General features: G+C 38.7%; 1 protein-coding gene across 2 annotated transcripts in view; it reads left to right on the top strand.

The window, feature by feature from the left end:
* The first annotated feature begins 4038 nt into the window (after positions 1–4038).
* The window catches only part of wsb1 (WD repeat and SOCS box containing 1), a 40778-nt gene continuing 23234 nt past the window's right edge, over positions 4039–21582 (top strand). For both annotated transcript variants that reach the window (XM_088345154.1, XM_088345155.1), the window contains exons 1-5: positions 4039–4392; positions 7586–7754; positions 12370–12653; positions 12836–12967; positions 14360–14460. In XM_088345154.1, coding sequence (XP_088201280.1) covers positions 4353–4392; positions 7586–7754; positions 12370–12653; positions 12836–12967; positions 14360–14460 — 726 coding nt within the window. In that variant the 5' untranslated portion in view covers positions 4039–4352. The remainder of the gene's footprint in view (positions 4393–7585; positions 7755–12369; positions 12654–12835; positions 12968–14359; positions 14461–21582) is intronic.

Raw genomic sequence — 21582 nt, 5'->3', positions numbered from 1 at the left:
GCAGGAGTTGAAATTCAACTCCGCGCCATTGATGCATGGATTGTTCAGGGAAAGAAAAGACAAGGAGAAGTAGAGCAGAAGAAGCTTGGAAAGGAAGTTTCGCGTATGAAGATCGTTGAGACAGAAGAAACAGGAGTCAGACAGAGAGTAACAGGAAATGAGTAGGGAGCAGCTCCACACGTGTCTGAGGACGAAGAGGATGTGTATGAGGCCCCACCAGAAGAGGCGGGCCAACAGAGCACAGGCCCACCCACTGAGAGAGTCAGCATTAGAGGGAAAAGTAAAGCGCCCCCTGGCAACAAACCAAACAAAAGAAACAAGTATTAATGGTTGGACCAGATCATGTTGATTTGTATAGCCTTAATCACAGGGGATCACGAAGGGTTGCATGGAACAAAGACTATTGCATGAAACAAAGACTCTTGCGTAGAAACAAAGATTGTTGCGCGGAATAAAGATTATGATGATGATATAAATACGAGTCAACAAGATAATTCACAAGTGACAAGTATGTATTGCTTTATATTGAATCAATAAGAAAAGATTGATTATGATTACAGAGAGAGGAAAATGCAATTAGAAAGTTTTGACATTGAGTTGGAATTGGCATTTTTTTTTTTAGATTTTTTTTTAGATCTTTTGAGATTTTTGATGTTTAGATAGTGTGAGGGTTTGGAATTTTGACAAGTTTAGCCCAAAGGACTGGATCCTCTGGGAGGACAATTGATTCCACACTGAATTTTTTAGAATGAGTGTTACGATTGACAAATGATAAACAAATGTGTAACAAATACTGACTTAAGGTTTGGTTAAGTTAAAAGAAAACAGTGTCTATGGAAGAGCAGTTTAGAAGACAATGAGAAAGAAATTGATCAATCTTGAAGAAGATTATAGGAATTATAGTTGATTTCGAGACATATCATGCTAATTTGACAATAATTGCACGGGAAATAAATGGATAGAAATCGATTAAACTAAGATAATGTCTACTAGTACTTAAATTTAGAGAAAAATTTAAGACATTGAATAATCCGACTAATTGCCTAAAACATCCCAGCACGTAAGCACGATAAAATTAATGAGACTCTTAAGTGCCACTGAATTCCACAAAACTCTTTTTCTTTTTGAAAGTCAATGCACTCTCCAAAGGGCATATCAACCTTGTAACAACATTGTAATGACATAGGTTGTTATTTGAGAAATTCTCATACCTGTCAACCTCCACGTCTCCATGCCCTTACAAACTGTCGTATTTTCCCTTCCAAAATACAAAATAATCTTACACCATATTTTTTTTCCAAACGTGTTTATTTATGTACTTTAACATACATGTGTTTCGTTATAACCTATATTTTGTTAATTAACATTTTGCATGCAAATTTTCTCCATCTCGTTCAAAACTTGAGCCATTAATACTGTTCAAACACACGTAAAGCCAAACCAAAGCTGAATTACAAAGCAGCACTTTGCATAATATACAGTATAGGGCACGTTTTTCACTACAATTTACAGTTAAGGTGTCACACCAAAAAAAAAAAAAAAAAACGTTTTGGCTGTACAACGCTAAAGAATCATTTATATAAAAGCTCACTATATAATCTGTTCATGTACAAAAAAAATCTATCCACGTATTGATAATCGTTTTTAAGTAATTGAGAGAATAGAAGGAGAATCTATTCAGTTTTAAACAAATGTATGTACAGTATTCATCTTTTAATGGTTTTATTTTACAGGAAATACAACTAAATTCCAATTTATAAGTTTTATAGAGTAAATAATTAGCAATTTTTAACTAGCTTTCTGGCCAGATTTTTCTATTTTTTTGGATGTTATCAAGCTTGACCTTTTTTTGCTAGTCACCAGCTCTGTAGCCTAGATGGTAGGGTGCCCGCTCTGAGACTGGTAGGTCGCTAGTTCAAGCCTCGGCCAAGTCATACCTAAGACTTACAACATTGGTACTCATTGCCTCCCTGCTTGGCGCTCGGCATTAAGGGTTGGAATTGGAGGGTCTGATCACCTAACGACTCCCAACACAGCAGTTGGGTCTAAAATGGCGGCGCCCTGTTTGGCTGCGGCTGATGACATTTCGTTCTGTGTGCATGGTTACAAAGAATGACAATAAAAGTAAATTCTATTCTATTCTAGTAATTAAGCTAAATTTTGACCTTTCTAGCTCGCTAGCTTCTTTTAAACTTTGTTTGGCCGTTTAATTTGCTTTTTTCCCTTTAATCTAGTCATCCAGCTCTCAGTTTTTTACCTATTTAACTTACTAGCTAACTAGCAAGCTATCTTTTTTAGTTATTTCGCAAGCTATCGAGCTAGCTTTTTACATTTTTTCCATGCCAACATTTTCTTTTTTGATAGTTATTAAGCTATACTTTGCTATCGTTTTTAGTCAGCTTTTTTTCCAACTTTCTACCCGGCTATTTAGTTGTCTTTTTACTTTTAAAGCTAGTTACAGACGTTGTCCTACTTACGAACGAGGTAGGTTCTGGACCATCATTCGTAAGTTGAATTTGTTCGTAAGTTGCTCCAGCGCTATATTTTGTAATGTATGTTTAAGGTTTATATATGTAGCCTGTATTGTTTTGAAATTGAAAAATAAACATTTAATAAAATAATATGCTCTATAACTTTAAATAGCAGGTTGAATGATAAATCATAGAACTGAAAAACAAAGCTACACATTAGGCGTTGACTCTCTGATCTGTGAAGCCCTTTGACACTCCTTGTGATTAAGGGCTTTACAAATAAACATGACTTGACTATAAAGATATAGATAAATAAAAAAGATTGAGGCTACGTCCTTCTCCGTTGTAAAAAGTGGACGAAAAAAGCAATCCAACAATTTTTTCAACTGCGTCAAGCTTTCTTATTCCATATTCATTTCAAAAGAAACGGCTCGCCTCTTCTTTAAGCTTTACACCAACTATATTGAATAGATGCGCGAGATATCAAACAATGAAAACGTCGAAGTTCTTAGCGTGCTAGAGATACAGTGCAGTGTGTATACACACAAACCAGGAAGTAGAAGCCGGATTTCTTCTTCGGGGTGGTTTGCTGGGTGACCACTCACATTGCCACGCGGCAGAAAGAAGCACTACAGCACTGTCCTCTACTCTGATAAAGGTGCACACAATACAAAATCCAATTTACAGCAATGTCCGAATATTTTTCGACATCCCGAAAAACATGTTTACATGTACCATTGTTCGTAACTCGAATTTTCGTAAGTAGGGGAGCGCCTGTCACTAGCTTCCTTTTAGCTTTTTAAGTGTTTAACTTTCCAGCTAACTATCTAGCTAGCTTTTTACAGTTTTTGCATGCTATCTAACTGACATGTTTTTTTTTTGCTAGCTATCAAGCTCAATGTTGGCCTCCTTACTAGCTAGCTATCTGGCATTTTTTGCAAACTTTTTATCTGGCTATTTACTTTTAGCTGGCTACCTAGCTTCCTTTTGGTTTTTTATCCTGTTCACCTTCTAGCTTGTGCTATTTAGCAAGCTATCTGGCTAGCTTTTTACCATGTTTGCATGCTATCTAGCTAACATTTGACCATTTTTGCTAATAATCAAGCTAATTTTTGGCCACCTTTCTAGTTAGCTATCTATTTTTTTAACTCTCTCTGGCTATTTACTCTTGCCTAGCTACTGTATCTACCACCTTTTATTTTATTTTTTTTACCTGTTAAGCTTTCTGGTTAAGTATCAAGCTATCCTTTTAGCAATTTAGCTAGACATTTAGATACGTTTTTGTTTTAAAAATGCATATCAAACTGGGTTCCACTTGCACTAATTACTAACAAAAGGTAACTCTCAGCTTGAAAAAGGTTGGAGACCCCTGATTTACGCCTTTGTAATGGAAAAGGAGACTCAGAAAAGTACTCATTGTGAAACAATGTACTGGAAAAGATCCATTAGCAATAATGTACTTGTATTTAGAAATGTTACAGTAGTGCAAAATCACAATGGAGGGTTTTCATAGTATTGCCATGGAAACTGCTGACGTCACCTAATACCGCCCACTCTTAACCGCCACGGGACTGAACCACATGAAAATACGTCCATGATCATAAGATATTATACGTCGCACCGTGATTTGAACTACCAAACTTAAGGAGGATTTTCTTTTTCTGGGCCGTATTGAAGAATATTTGAAGTAAAGAGTCAAAGTTTAAAAAAAAATCTTGGGTGTTTTTTTTGCCTACCCAGTTGTACTGGTTGGAAGCGGAGTGATCTCTGAGGATAGTAGAAGCCGAGAAAGGGAAAGACGTCCGCTGTTTTTGACTTCCTGACTAAATTTCGTTTTATATCGGCGCTTGGGTTTTCTTTTTGGTCTTTGTCCTAATTTAGATGGCAAGCTTTCCAGACTCTATAAACGAAAATGATATAGGTAAGTACAACTGCCAACGTGTAGTTTTTCCTTGAACGAGTAACCTCCGCCGCTTAGTCTCAGTAGACAACCCCAGCCATCTTGGCCCTCCCTTCGACCTATTTGTTGTAACAACATATTCACAAATTCTACGATAAATATTCACTGACTTCAAACACATATATGTATATATAATTCCGACTGAATTAATATAATTAGTTAATGCATTTTGAGTCGCTGCGTTAAAGTGTGCGCCACGCCCGAGTTCGTGTCAGTAATGTTTGCCTACAATTTATTATTGATTGAAAATGGCTAAGTAACGGGTATGCTCAATTGTTTTCCCACTATCAAAGCGTTGGGACATATAGCTCGATCTGACACATTCCCCTCTCACGCCAGCGTTGTTAATCAACAGCTCGCTTCGTACGTTCTTGTTCTCCTTTTGATCACACAAACGTCTTCCCACATTCAGTGTATAAAGTACCAAAAGTGTTTTTTTTTTTTTTTTTTAAATTTTTAAGACCATTATACTACTAATCATAGATATGCTAAAAAGCAGATGTCTTATAAGTAGGACAACTTTTCATATACTGCACTATAAGTGACTGCTATAGTTTCAAGTGGAACTGCAACTAAGGACTACTGTATTTTAATAGTAGACTCGTCACAGACTATTGAAATTAAATGATCTGCATTTATATAGCGCTTTTCAAGTCAATGACTTCCCAAAGCGCTTTACAGTGTGCTTCACATTTCCCAATAGCGGCCTTGTATTGCAGCCATGTAAGACGCTAACCTGCTTATTGGGGGTATTAGGGGTTCAGTGGCTCTACCTCCTGAGCTACTGCCGCCCCCGTTGAAACCTGGGGTCAGCAACCTTTTCGGTGTGGAGTGCCACTTTCAAATTTTCTTGTAAATCACAACAAGATTAATGACTCGCACATTTTTTTTATATCCAACAGAGCTGTCATTTTACACCAGTCCGAACATACAGCATCGATATACATTGAAATTGTATAACTGAACAATTTATCTTCTACTATTCTTGTTAATCAACAAATTAAAAAATAATATGAGGAACATGTAGAAAGGCCTGTAGACATCCATGACTTCAACTATTCTTCATCAACAATGAACTACAATCAAAATCAAGTGATATGGCGGTGTCTGAAACTCATGAGAAAAAGTTACCGGACACCCGGGCAGACAACTCTGAAAAGTTGCCTGCCACATTTTTCACAACTTGAAACACAATAAAACGACTCATTGCGAAAAAAAAAAAACCATTGTTGCAAAGTATTATGGATTGATAATCAGAATATATAACAGAACAACATTTTTAAATTACATTTATTATGAATCTACTTATAACATTCATTGCATGGCTATGACATCACTGTTTTCCATCTGCCATCAGTATGTACCTGTGTTTACTCATCTTAATTCATGCAATGTTTGCTACAAGCCACGTGAACTCCTCCTTCCACGATGCTTTTGAAATGAAATGTATGTTTATGTTTTGTAGCGTCATCAATTTTGCTTCGTTTGATTTATTCTGGGGCTGAGGTTTTGGCTTGATTCCTAACGACTTCTCCATTTTCTTGTGTTCTCTGTGCGTCTATTTTTGTAATGATTTGACAATTTAATAGCGCTCTTACTCGTGATATTGCGGTAAGACGTTTTCCATTGTGTGACGTCATTACGCACGCACCATATTTCGCTTTGCTATTGTCGATTGCCCTGTTGAGGAATAAATATGCTTTAAGACTGAACCAAAATGTCCTGCTTATCTTCTCACGCATAAGGAAACTGCACAATCTGACATATCCTGAACAACTTTGGAAAATTATATGCAAATGCGCGACCTTATAACGCTAAGGAAAGGCCCGGAGCGCGAAGTTATTCGATGTCTTCTGATCGGCTGCCAAGTATGCAAATTGCCAAACGAACATAAATTCAGAAAATCCAAACCGAACGCAGATTTCGAATTCGGAATAAAGAAAACGTTTGATTTGAAAAGAGTTTTTGTTTTCTTTCTTGAAAAAGTTGTCGGCCACCCTGGCAGAGACGTTGTGAAAGTTGTACGTGGGTGCGTTAAAACACGGATCCTCCCTCCTCCGCGACGCGCGGCGCAGACATCCTATCAGGAAGTAGAGGATGTGGGGCGTTACCGTAAACATCTAAATAACACGGCGCGCAACTGAAAATGTCTAAATTTCACCTAAAAATGCGCAAGAAAAAAAAAGATTATTATTTTTCGCTCGCGTGCCAACAGTGGCCGACCGGTGATTGAAACGATAACAATCTGATAATTATTATTCTAAAAAATAAAAACCTGGCATTCCGTGAAATCACCTTCGCACTCTTTAAATAGTAACAAACTTATCAGCATTAAATGCGTTTTATTTACTGTTGAACTGCTGCTAATGTGGCTTTTCTTAGTTCTCAGCCGTGTTTCTCAATTATTTTATGATATGGCCTCCCTGTCTCGCTTCGCCTGTCTAGGCATCCATGTTAAATATTTTTTCATAGGGTCTCTTGAGGGTCAGCTACACTTCCTGTCTACACATCATACTCCATACCTGTCAAACTCCACGGCTCCATGCCCTTACAAACTGTCGTATTTTCCCTTACAAAATACAAAATAATCTTACCCTTTTTTTTTTTTCAAACGTGTTTATTTATGTAGTTTAACATGTTATATTGTACATGTGTTTCGCAGGGTTGGGTAGGGTTACTTTAACTTGATTACTTTCAATTACTATAACCTTATCCTCCTTGTTTTATAACCTTATCTTCTTTGTTCCTTTATTTTCTTGTTCTCTTTTATCCTCACTGCTAATATGTGATTCTGGAGTGCCATGCACAATTTTGCTGTCACAATATGTCCAACCCATTTTATAACAATGACAATAAATGTATATTCTATTCCATACACCAAATAATTAAATTAACGTCATGCTAAGTTTAAGAAAAAAATAATTATCTGATTATTCAACTAACAGTTTCAATAATGGGTGACTATTCGACTATTAGTCCACTAACAGTCGTTATTGGCAGCCCTCGTCCTACCCCACACACCCACACAGCCTGTTATTGATAATGCCACAAATATATCCAATTGAAAAATGTTTTTCTGATGTTAAAACTCGTGAAATTTACTTTTATTTGAAATTTTCAAAGAAAATGAAAATTTTCAAATGTACTTTTACAGGTAAGGCCAAGTTAATTGGTGAACTCCTGGTGCCTGTTGCTCCCTTTGATCAGAAGTCTGGCCGTGAGGCTTGGAGTGTAGCCTTTGCACCCAATGGTTCTTATTTTGCTTGGTCTCAAGGGCATCGCATTGTGAGGCTAATACCCTGGCCAAAATGTCTGACCAATTTGTGAGTATGGCTTTTCTATTTTGGTTGATTGTTTTTACAAAAAAAGATAAATTAAATAATATTCACATTGTGCCTTTTGACTCTGTTGTAACAATATTATTGGACATATTTTATGAATTTTATCAGTAATTGTGAGGTTTGTAAAATTTTGTTCTGCAATCATCAGTTCATCTGTACTGTTTGACTTGATTTAGTTTATTAAGGAATTCTGATCCAAAGCTACAGTTTCTGCAAAAGAATAAAAATCCAAATCAATTTGTGAACTTCAGCACTGAGTTAATATTATTAATTTTAAATTATGGGGAAATTATTGACAAAGGATTATAGGGACATTGTGCATTATTTAGCGCAAGCATGCATGTCAAACATACAACCAGCAGGAACTTTCTATCTATCAATTATTTTAAATCAGGTTGTCACAAATATGACATATTCGTCTACACGTAAAAATGTTTCATATTTGTGAATATTTTTCACATTTGCGAGTATGTCATTTTTTCTCTCTACGCCCCGTTTGTTATCACTCTTGACTAAAATGTCAAGGCAATAACGTCACGGTGCAGCGACGCATGCACACACGAAAGCAGACAACGCCAGTTTTGTGCCCAATTCCGCCTCCCCTACAGAATTTCAATCCCCTTCACGTGAACATTTATTTTTTTATGTGCTTCTCAATGCTGCTTTTCCGACAGAAGTTGACAGAGTTGATAGAAGTGTCGCAATCGTAGTCTGTATAATGCATTTATTAAGGAATATTGATCAGCATGATGGGCAGCACGGCGGCGCAGTGGTTAGCGCGTGTGCGGCACAGTTCTGAGGTCGTGGGAACCTCCTGAGTGGGTTCAAATCCAGCTCCCGGCCTTACTGTGCGGAGTTTGTATGTTCTCCCCGTGCTTGCGTGGGTTTCCTCCGGGCACTCCGGTTTCCTCCCACATTCCAAAAAACATGCATTTCAGGTGAATTGGCCGGTCCAAATTGTCCCTAGGTGTGACTGAGCGAGTGAGTTGTCTGTCCCCTGCGATTGACTGGCAACCAGTCCAGGCTGTCCCCTGCCCATTGCCCGATGATTGCTGGGATGGGCTCCAGCATCCCCGCGACCCTATTGAGGATAAGCGGTGCAGCTGATGAGATGAGATCAGCATGATTAAAACAAAATTGTGATCGTAATCTATATAATGCGTTTCTCATGATACATTAATGCAAGCATTGCTAAGAATAAAGGCCAAATGTAGCCTAACGCTATAATATTTTCAATCACGACTAGTTGTACACAAGTACACTTTATATAGTGTACTGTAATAGCCCTATAGTATTGCATGTTTAAAGAACGTATTGGTTCGCTGATGTAACCACAGCACCATTGTGAATGAGACCCTGGTTTCATTAGATTTCCCTTTGTAAACAAATGTTTTCATTTCATTTAGAAATTGACTCCCCTATTTACTGCTTTCAAAGAAAGACACACTTCAAACCTATTGTGTTGGGTGGCTTTGGGAGATAACTGAGGAATACCAGTCTTCGTGATGTGTTTTCGGATGGAAAGTTATGGTTTTGATAATGAAGATGATGATTGTTATTATTACAAGTCTATAGTCCAAAGAGGAAGCACTTTAGCAAGGGTGAGATTCTGGAAACCATTGAAACCTCAAAAAATTGTAACGTAACAGGTTAAAATCCTGCACTGATGCAGTTCTTTTAAGAAATGGAACAGAATGTTTGGGTAATAACTATTTCTTAATTATTTCTTGACCATTAAATTGCTCTTTAATAAGGTGTGCAGTACTGTATATGTAATATTAAGCTCATATAACCATAGTAACATAATGCAGAGGGGGAAAAGTGACAATATATTTGTCAATTGTGATTATTTGTGTGACAAATAATCGTCTCCAGGAATTCCTAATTGTTTTCTCAGCTTCAGTAGGCCCAGCCTAGTAGTTTAATCGGATGTTAGTGCCCGTCTTATTTTGTATTTCTTTAATATATTTAAAGCAGTATGACAAATGAGGCAAACACATCTTTATCCATATTTGAAATTTAACTATCAAAATGTACCATTTACCAAATTGTTCGAATTAGTTATCTGACTCCATTAACCAAACACGACCTACATTCATCCAACAATTATGCGCGCGAAAGCCGACATTTTCACACGGGGGCGGATGTTTATTTTTCCTAACAGAAGAACTAAGTGTACTCAGGAGACGGCTGAAGTGATGTTGGAGTCTGTGGGAAGCCTTCTTCTAAACTACTTTAGGTTTTTAGGGGCGGCAGTAGCTCAGGAGGTAGAGCGATCGTTTTAGGATTGAGGGATCCCAGTTCGAATCCCGGCTTGTCCGTGTTACATGCCGAAGTGTCCTTGGGTAAGACACTGATACCCCTATACCCCCAATAAGCAGGTTAGCGCCTTACATGGCTGCACAGATCACGGCCGCTATTGGGAAATGTGAAGCACAATGTAAGGCGCTTTGGGAAGTCATTGACTTGAAAAGCGCTATATAAATGCAGATCATTTCATTTCATCATTTTTCTTATTCGCTCACGTCTCCCTGCAAGATGGCGTCTCGGCTCCTCCCTTGGGCGTGCCAAGCAGTTGCTTGTGCGCCTTGAGGTCTGGCTCTCCCACAACAGCGCCTGTCGTTCTGCGTCAGCAAATCCACGAGTCCTGTTATCAAAATTTCCTAGAAAAAATATTATGCATTTAAAACAGCCCATGCCCTGACATTGAAATAAAGCCCAGTCAGTGTATGTCTATTGCATTTAACGCAATATATGTCATTTGTAGTCAATCGTATAAAATCCTTTATAGTCTAATGTATAAAACCCTTTACTCCCAACTTGAGTTGGTTTATTTTTGTATTGTATATGGTGACTTGATTCAGATGTATAGCTGCATTTACAGAAGTGCTTTGTAGTACTTTTGGTTGCACTAGATCGGTGGGTCGGGACCCAAAAGTCAGTCATAAACCCGTTTACAGTGGGTCGCAAGCTTTTGACTTAACAAAAAAATTATAAGAAAAGAAAAAACAACTGTGGGTCATTCAAAGTACTTAACAGTGGATGTTGGTGGCGTTTACACCTGCCATTTCACAACCACGTGTTGAGCCTGGCCATATGCAGATACAGCAGAAAATATATATAAGATATGGATTTTTTAATCTTTAAGACAAAGCCACAGAAGTGAAGCGTTTTTATGTCATTAAAATGCAACTAATGCATCTAATTGTGCATTCAAGGTAATATATGTGACCTGATGTTGTTTATAGATAGATAGATAGATAGATAGATACTTTATTCATCCCCGAAGGGAAATTCACTTTTCCAGCAGCATCCCTAAGCTGAGAACAATCGAAAATAACTGAGAACAATCGAAAATAACACGGGAGCTGCTGGAGTGGCTGCCATTCGTGACGGCGCCGGAGAAACGATTCAATTTGAATCATGTACAAACAAACAAACAATTGAATCATGTACAAGAAACGATTCAATAGCCATGTGAGGAAAGGGACCAGAGAGAGGTATGGTGGCAGATACCCTCAGGATTTTCAGCCATTGAACCAGACCCTACCAGTGTGCTGGCAATGTTCTGGTACCTCAGGTTTGACGGTGTAATCCTTTCATTCGATACATTTGATGAGTGATTTTTTTTTAGTTTTGCGGCTTGTTTTTACGGTGAGCTGGTGAGTTCTGAAGTCAGACCAGTTGAGAACCACTGCACTACAAAATACAGTAACATAAAATGGTCAAATATTACACAATGTCCCTTTAAGTCAGTGTTCCCAAAGCTTGTTTCTGTGGAGGCAACATAACTTTTCCCTTCTCAGTTTGTAACAGAAACAGTGTGATGATTGCATGTGTGCGGGCAGGGGACACCCTGAACTGGTTGCCAGCCAATTGTGTGCGTAGTTGTACAAGTTAATTGTTTTTCCGCATAAATTAGCCCAGGCGATGGCGCTTCATAGGGCAACATCATACAAAAGAATGCCAGATGCCCTCAATCAACAGGAGGGGGGAAATGGCAAGGTGTCTCCATCATTCAACGGAAACGTGGCCATAATTTAAAGTGTTCACAAGCACTTCACCTGATACTCAAAGCAGTTCTCAATTGTTAAAAACACAAGATTAAAATTCAAGCATTTACAAGAATTTTAAGCACCTGTACAAACCCTTTAAATCAGGAAAAACTGTCTAATGCACTCTCATGTTACAATGACGATGATTTAATTTCTATTCTACTATTCTAATCATTGTAAGTGACAAAATTATGGTGTTTTGACCAAAGATAGTGTGATAATGAGATAAAGCCCCAACAACTTTTCATATGTGATCTAAATCACTAGTGCTTATGTGGTTAGAAATTGGCGCACTTGCCACTGCAACTCTGGTTCAAATTTTTTAGAACTAATAATGTGCTCTTCGACTTTGTGTTCTTGTACTGTTAAGCGGTCCGGACAAAATGTGTAGGCAGGGACTATTGCTTTAAGTAAAAAGCCCCAAACATATTTGTATGATAAGAGACCTGAAAGGACATTTTTACACTTAAGCTTTTTTAATTAATGCTGTTGATGCCATTTTGTCATGCCGGATATTTCATCCTATATCATTTCTTTTTCAGTTCAGTGGGCAAGGAAGGACAAGGCACTAATGCACTAAGTCCTCGCCACTTTTCCCGTCAAAACAGTGATGGAGGACATTACGTACAGGCAGTTGGTGATCCCAGGGAGCACACAATTGACTGTGGCGACATTGTCTGGGGTTTGGCTTTTGGCTCATCTGTGCCTGAAAAGCGGAGCCGCTGTGTTAATATTGAATGGCACCGGTTTAAATTTGGTCAGGACCAGTTGCTACTGGCAACAGGCCTAAACAATGGCCGCATCAAAATCTGGGATGTTTACACAGGTGAGGATAAACATGTTTGCCCTGCAAAAGTCGCCTTTGCATGTTCTTTCTCGAAGGATTATTTTGCTTTGACTTCAGATTTTTTTTCCATTTGCTGTTGCGTTTATTTACAGTTTCTCATGGAGTTGTACTTGTGGTAGTAGACGTTCCCTTGAATCCTTCTGTGTGTTGGCTCTTTGCAGGTAAACTGTTGCTGAATCTAATGGATCATTCTGATGTAGTACGAGATTTGACATTTGCTCCTGATGGCAGCCTCATGCTGGTGTCTGCATCCAGAGATAAGACCCTTCGTGTGTGGGACCTCAAAGATGATGGTGTGTATAGAGTTAGTAGCATCCATCCATCCATTATCTGGACCGCTTATCCTCAATAGGGTCCGCGGGTGGTGGAGCCCATCCCAGCTATCTCAGTTTCTCTTTTTGATTTTTGAAATACAGTAGGACCTCGGTTATCGCGGGCAATGGGGAACATTCACTGAGTGAAAATCCGCTAAGTAGCGGTGCACCTTCAAAAAAAAAAAAATAATAAAAATATATATACATATATTTTTTTTAAATTATTTTTTTAGACCTGGTTAATAGGGACCAAAACCACCCGCTAAAAGTGAAAATCTGCGAAGTAGCAACGCTCCTTCAAAAAAATAAAAAAATAAAATAAAAATCTCATCTCATTATCTGCACCGCTTATCCTTATTCGGGTCGCGGGGGGGGCATCCCAGCCATCTCCGGGCATTGGGCAGGGGACACCCTGAACTGGTTGCCAGCCAATCGCAGCTGCAAATCACATTAGTTCTCGCAGCTTGCTGCATTCTTCATCGACGCACGAGCCAAGTGATCCACCGCTAAGAGTCGTACAGCTAGGCGATTTTACGTCCGCCCGGGACGATCGGAGACAAATTCACGACAGGGTTTTTATTTGCGCCACACCGCGGGTACTTTCGGGCGCGATACGCACGACACCGACAGTTACGTGGGTCCCGCGCACGTCCACCGCCTTTCGCCCGCCGCGCGCGGACGGCCGCCTGGCGTCGCGCCGCGCTATTGGGGTCGTCGGACGCCCGCCGCCTTTTCTCACGCCGCGTCCGCCGAACCCACTCCGTTGCGCGGCCCAGGAGTGACCTCCGCCGAGTAACCATTACAGACCGCGAAGCTCTGAAGCCGCGAACGTTGAACCGCAAAGTAGCGAGGTCCCACTGTACAATCTTGTTGAAATACAGGGATGAAGAAAATGGGATACGAGTGAGATTGGAAATACTATGTTTAAAACTATGGTTAATTTGTTGTTATTGTTGCTATTATTATATCAGAACTGTTATTATAAATATTTTGTTTATTTTTATTGTTGTTATTATAATTGGTGCCGCAGTGACATTTGGTAACTAGGCGCATTATGACGTTGAGGGATGGGTATTACGAAGATTAGTGTATTAGTGATGATTGTAATTATTATAATTATTGATATCTGACCTATGTAATAAGTATATCCATGAGATTTTGTTGTATTAAACACAAGAGGAAAGGAGGATTTGTAAAATGTATTTAATAGGGAAGATAAAGGGGTAGGCAAAATAAGCATCTGCTTCTGACTACCCCTTTTCCCACGTTAGTGACATTATTTTATTGTTGACTCATTGTTTTTGTCCCATTTTTATTTCAATGTTCGAAATAAAAGTTTTCATTCATTCATTATGTCACTTGTCACTACAGGTAACATGGTGAAAGTTTTGCGGGGTCACCAAAATTGGGTCTACTGCAGTGCTTTTTCCCCTGACTCATCCATCCTGTGCTCTGTTGGTGCAGGTAAAGCGGTAGGTAATCATGTTCCCCCTAACTTACTTTGAATGTATTTGCTAGCTTGTTGTTGTGCTATTGCTTGTGACTAGCCATGCTCAATGAACCTAGAAATGGATTGAAATTCAACCCATCCCAATACTGCTCCCCTATATTCACACCAAATTCGAAAATGATGTGTGTCATAAATGAAGGGCCCAGCAACTAGGGTTTGTTTGGTTTTTCTTACTGTGGGGAGAAACACTGTAGGTTTATTGAATTTTGCAAAACTCACAACTAACTGTTTCTGCACACATGTACCTACATTCATTTTTGCGTTAAAAAAGTCTATGTGCAGGGTTTTTCCTGGCTCAAATAAAGGCAGAAATTGTCTCATTTTAAATAGTGATTAGCAAGCATCAACACCAGGTATTAGTTACAATTGCAGCCAACGATGCTCTCCTCTCACGGACATTTTATGATTAGATGGGAAGTATTAAAAATTAGAGGAATACAAAGTAAGCAAATATTTAATGCAATATAAGTAATAATCGGTAGGTGCAATATCACATTTTTAACCCATTATTTCATACATAATTAAACCAATATTGCCCCTTCTCCTGCAGAGTGTATTTTTCCCTCATGGCCTCTTTGTAGCTTGACCTTCTTGACATTCCATAACCTCTGCAAATTCCTTGTTTGCAAGAGCGCAGCATGGCTATAGCCGGAGCTAAATGAATGTCGCCGAATTGGAATTTGTGCATATTCAGGCTTTTCATTATGAAGTCAATTGTTTGTTTTTCTCCAACATTTTATAAATATGATGGTTATGAAAATATCAAATTATTGCATGGCTGCCACCTTATTGAATGAATGTAAAGATCCTAGCTGTAACATTCTATAGCAGCCAGATCGTAAAATGGTCAGTGAAATATGTAGTACCTTTTACCATGTGCAATAATTTACGATCAACTGCCAGTAAAGTAAAGATACTCATTCATCCGATATGTAGGATGAAAACAATTTTTTTGACATTTGTAACGATTACGTATTGGTATCCATAATAAATGAGAAATAAACTGGGGAGGGCATTGCCATTAAAATTTTGATTAAGAAAAAAACATTTTATTTTTATAATAATAATAATCCTAAGGCAGTAGTAATATTTTATATTGACAAGACTTCAAAAATATCGGATATTTTTTTATGGTGAATGTTATGCACCTTTGGGAATAATATTTGGTAATGGTCTTTGTCACTAGTCTAGAGTTTCGATTTAAAAAAAAAAGTTCTGTTAAAAAAAAAAGACTGAAAATACAGCCTGAAAATGTATAACTTTTTCGGCGACTGTGTTTGCTTCACTCAAAACAAAAACAGAAAACAAACGTAGTACCCTAGTCATCTGATTTGCTATGATTTTTACTCTGGTTGTTAATTGTCTTGCCTCTGCACTGCTATTATTGTAGCACCTCCATAGTGGCTGAACTCCTCCGGTAGCTAGAATGTGAAGCTACTACTGCTTAACTTACAGTAGGTTGAGTTTATCTCATTGTTGAGCTATATAAATCAATTTTTCTGTGACTTTGAACACAGGAAAAACCCTGTTGTGATTAATAAGGGGAAATAAGCAACTCCTGACCAGCTGCGCAGTAAAAAAATGTTTTTTAACCTGGCCAACTGACTTTTAAAATGTTCCAAAGATGTTGTAAACAGATAGTAGGTACCATAAAACTGGAACTTTAATTCTTAATGGAAGTTTTGAAACGCTAGTAGAGATGTAGTTGTTAGTAGCTTTAACAGGATGTGTGTGTCCCTACAGTGTGTGTGTCTTGCTCTCCCTGTCACAGGTGGTGGCAGAGCTCAGTGTTTGATTGGTTTTGAGGGGAGCGCCGCGCTGACATTTTGAGCAGCCGGTGTGAACCGCGGATGCTCATTGTCCAAGGCCTGCCAGGGGCAACTTGGCACCTGACCTGCAAGGTCATTCTGTACGTAGGTGCTGCTCCGTGTCTGTCTACCTCTGCTGTTGCAGTTCCTATTTATTTTTAATGTCATCTTATAACTATCATTAAACTGGTCATTAATATAATTATTCCTTCTGTTCCCCTCCCTTCCATGTATCCCGGTGGTCGGCAACCTTTTCTGTACCACAGACCGGTTCATAGTCTTGTCAATATTTTCACGGCCTCGTGATCTGCAGAAATGTCCTGTTGAGACGTCCTAATGTAGGCTGATCAGACAGCAATTCATTTTTTTCTTTTTTTATATATCTATTTATCTTTCTATCTACTCTGGTTATATCCATCGAGAGGGGTGACCGATAGCAAGACAAACATACACAAAAACAAAGAAAAGAAAAAAGGAAAAAGTAGCAAAAAACAAAACAAATTTGACCCTGGCCAACCCAAATGCCCAAACTCCCAAACAAGTTAACCACCTCGGCACTTAAGTTGGTCATGCTTTCGTCCCTCCAGATGAAACGGGACACAAGGAAGCGGCCATGTCCCTCGGGTCAGGGTGACACAACACACTCTTCTGTTCAACAGCAGGGCCCTACAGCTTTCACTAGTTTACCCCTGCCACATCATACAGGTGCCCTGCCCTTCCCTTAGAACGCGTCAAAACGTCCCACTATCCTTTCACAACACCCCTCCACTGATTCCTATCACCAACAAGAGCTCTAGCTTCCTCTACATTTAGACATCTTTCCTGCAGTGCCCTCATAACACCATCCATCCACGTCAATCGCGGCCTTCCTTTTGTTCTCCTTCCATTTACTTCTGTTCTGTAGATCTTCTTCAACATTCGCTCCTCATCCATCCTCTCCATGTGTCCAAACCAACCGAGTACTCTCTTATCCACACACTTGCTCAGTTCCACTACTTTTCCGTTTCTGTCTCTCACAATTTAATTTCTCAATCCATCCAATCTTGTCACTCCTAACATACTCCTCAAACACTTCATCTAGTAAAACCAAAAACATTCAGTCTCAGAATTGCTTCAAACAACTTGTACTGATTTATATAAAACAATGGTTGGCATGCATACATACACTGCTTGATTACCGTTGTCAACAAACATCATACTAAAAACCTACCAGATGAAAACACGCCAGCCTTAAAAGCTATGTGACAAAACCGTACCGTATTTTCTGGACTATAAGTCTCTCCAGAATATAAGTCGGACCTGCCAAAAGATGCACAAATAACAAGGAAAAAACACTCTGAGAATAAGTAACTTTTTTGGGTGAAATTACTTTGATAAAATCCAACACCAAAAACATACATCTCATCTTGAAAGGCAATTTGAAAAAACAAAAAAACAATTTTTTTTTTTTACTAAGGTGACCCTTACGTGCATATCTTAGACACGCTCGTCAACAATGACGTAAGTCAAGTCACCTTTATTTGTATAGCCCTTAATCACAAGATGTATGTCAAAGGACTGCACAAGATTACAGTTACACCATCTCCTGATCTTAAACCAACATGTGAGCAAGTAAAAACTCAAAACCTCAGCATGAGGAAAAAAGAAACCTTGAGAAGGGGCCTCGCAAGTGGTAATCCAGGATGGCCAGGGTGCAATAGATTTAGCATTGGGTAACAGTACACAAAACATAGTGAACATCAATAAAAGAAAACAATAGCTAATATTTTTAAATTTGTCCAGAAAGTGCATGACAGCTACAACACCTAATATGTTAAAAGTTATTCAGATACCATTAGCATAAAGAACATGCTTACCAAACTATCATCTTCATTTATAATTATAACAACATGAATAATCCTAATGTGCATAAATTCAGTTTTCTCTCGCTGTACATTTAGATGTCCTCGTTGCTGAAACTTTTATTCAAACTCCACACAAGGAGGGCTTTAGTTGGGATTTAACCTGGGATCTGGGGCAACAAATTCTGGTGGCGATCCGTGTGCCAAGTACCGTATTTTCCGCACTATAAGGCGCACCTAAAATCTTTTTTTAAAGCTGACTGTGCGCCTTATAATCCGGTGCGCCTTATATATGGATCAATATTGAGCCGCGACAGGTCTCGCAACTTACGGTAAGCAGCCACCGACTCAATTTTTCTTTTTCGCATAGAAGAAGTGCGCTGTGCATACTGGGAAATATTAAACAACGATTCTCTTTTATTTGTGCGTTTGTATAAAGACCCTGAAATGGCTCCTATTAAGAGACACGCTTACAACGCAGAGTTTAAACTCAAGGCGATCAGTCACGCAGTAGAACACGGAAATAGAGCAGCAGCAAGAGAGTTTGACATTAATGAATCGATGGTGCGGAAGTGGAGGAAGCATGAGGATGAACTGCGCCAAGTAAAGAAAACTAAACAAAGTTTCCGTGGCAATAAAGCGAGATGGCCACGGTTAGAGGACACACTTGAACAGTGGGATGTTGAACAAAGAGCAGCAAGTGGAAGTGTCAATACAATCACTATTCGAATGAAGGCAACAGCGCTGGCACAGGAACTTAACACATGTTCACCAAGACGGGGAGACAGCCATGTTTGTAGTGGCGGTAGTCCATACGCCACCATCTGTCAGTGGCTCGTAAATGCCTAGGCTGATATCAGTCTCAACTGTGGTCCGAGCTTTCAGGAAGACGGGAATTGTCCCCCAACTGCCAGACAACAACAGCGACACTGACTCGATTAATGAAGACCTTGATGAGACGGAGCCGGACGTGTTGGATGGTCCATTAACTGAGATGGTCAATTCGAACACTGCAGAAGAAGAATTCGAGGGATTCGTAGATGAGGAGCTGATAGAGTGAGCTTTATGTTGTTCTTTTGATTTTTTTTACGTTTTACATTTTAGTTATTATGTTATTGCTTTATTGTTATTGTTTTGCACTTGTTATTGTTTTTGCACATTACGAGTGTCACTATATTTCGATTGCACTAACGTTTCATTTACCATAACAGTATCAGACGTTTTTTTGCGTGTTGACTAAATGGAGGAAAAGTAAAATGTTATGCCTTGCTGTTGTTCAAAGATGTTAAAGATGTGTCATGAAAATGCTTTATCTCAGAGAAAATAATAAAACAGCTGTTTATTCATTTTGGGAATGAATGGAGTTGTGGAAAGCTTGTTTGTTATCTATTAATAAAGTTTGACTGACCTATCTGACTGTTTTGTTGACATTCCCTTTAGCGCGGCACCATCTAATGGTTGCATAATGTAACTACAGCCACTACTGTAGCGCCTTATAATGCGGTGCGCCTTATGTATGGAAAAAGTTTTAAAATATATCATTCATTGAAGGTGCGCCTTATAACACGGTGCGCCTTATAGTGTGGAAAATACGGTAATTAAAAATACAAACTTACCAAATAAACCAACCCCGCAAGAAGCTTATTGGTGTTGTGTAATCGACTCAGAAATGCACGTATCCTCCTACTCCATTGCCAAAGGTTTTTTTCTAAAACAGCAACTTTGTTTAAAATGTTTCTAGCATGACATAGTGGAGTTGACCATTCTCCATGGTGATTGGCTATAAGCGCAAAAGTTGGTCTGATTCATCTTTCACTGTATCTTCGGCGGGTGGGAATCTATGTTTACACCGTGACTGTTACACCGCCCGACAGGTAACTGCGCTCGCCCGTGCAAACCAAACTGATTTTAAATTAAATATACCACCTCAAAGACCCAGGTTCAAGTTTAGTTTAAAACAGTTGTAGCGGTGTCACTGAAAGATAATGGAACTTCTCTTTCTGTGCGGCCCGGTATCAAACTACCCAGGCCCCAGTACCGGTCCGCGGCCAGGTGGTTGCCGACCACTGATTTATACCACCGCCCTTTTTCCAAATTCAACCCCTTCCCTAGTTCAGAATACTTGGTACGACCATCTATCAGCTCTTAGTACATTCTGTTTTGTTATTTGGTTAGATATTTTTCTTGTGAACCTCTATGTCAGCGATTTAACCTGCCTTCTGGTTGCTGGTGCCAGGATGTAGCAGATTAACCAAAGATCTAATTCTAAAGACACACATAAGCATTAAAATTCGAAGTGTTGCTTTACAAAAAAAAAAAGAAAAAAAATTACACCCCATTTAATTGAATAAACACAATTTTGACATGGAAATAATTATTAACCCTTAAAAAAATCTAAGAAAACTGAGCAATTGTGTTTAAAGCTGGTGTACGTTTGAGGTGTCCTTTAGAAAATATATATTTTCTCTATAATAGGTGCTGTACGGATTTTGGACCTTTTTAACTTGCAGAAGCAATCTTCTGGCTCATGTCATGATTGCAGTCTCTGTCATGCTCCTTATGTTACACGCACTTGAATAAACTTCTAATTTTATCTTTTTTTGGGGTAGGCTCACCAAAACAAGCCCGCCCCTCCCCCGTTCACCCCTATCTAATGTGTTGCGCGGCCCAAGCAGCTTTGCTACAAGTAAGTTAAAACCTAATGGGCGCGGTGGAAATTTATTTCAGGGCCCTTTGAACTCATTTGGGCATTGGTAAATCATACTTAATAGAGAAAATATTTTGCTTTCAACTTTCTAAGGAAACCTCAAGTGATGCATCTCACTTTAATTTAATGAATGAATGAAAACTTTATTCGAACGTTAAAATAAAAACAGAACAAAAACAACTCAAGAACAAAATAATATTACATTATATGTTCGAAAAGGGGTAGTCAGAAGCAAATGCTTATATTCCCTACCCCTTCATCTTCCCTATTAAACACACCAATTATATAACAACAATTGTAATACTATTGATAATAAGTTATATAAGGTATAACAACAGCAACAATAACACAAGGTTAATCATAGTTCTAGACGTACTCGTATCACTAATACCCGATTTTCTTCATCCCTGTATTCCGCCAGAAATGTTTTTTAGTATTTAAATTTGAACAAGTGAATAGATGGACATCGTTTGATCTTGTCTTGCAAACTGTTCCAGAGCTTGACTCCACACACAGACACACTCATACTTTTCCTGGTGGTTCTCACCTTTGGGATCATAAATTCATAACTTCACATAAATTTACAGTACTTAGTTAATTCCGAGGAAGAAAATTAAACTTTGTTGCTGAATTTATAGCTGGGGAAAAATACAATGCTATCACTGGAAGACATCCAACTCTTTAGTAAGTTTCTAGCAATGGCTGGACTAGCGGCTTTCATTTGGCTA

The sequence above is a fragment of the Urocampus carinirostris genome, chromosome 10, assembly GCF_059441175.1.
Source record: "Urocampus carinirostris isolate Australia breed hairy pipefish chromosome 10, RoL_Ucar_1.0, whole genome shotgun sequence".
Classification (NCBI taxonomy): Eukaryota; Metazoa; Chordata; class Actinopteri; order Syngnathiformes; family Syngnathidae; genus Urocampus; species Urocampus carinirostris.
Note: the sequence above shows the minus strand (reverse complement) of the source record. Positions and strands in the feature narration are given on the sequence as shown.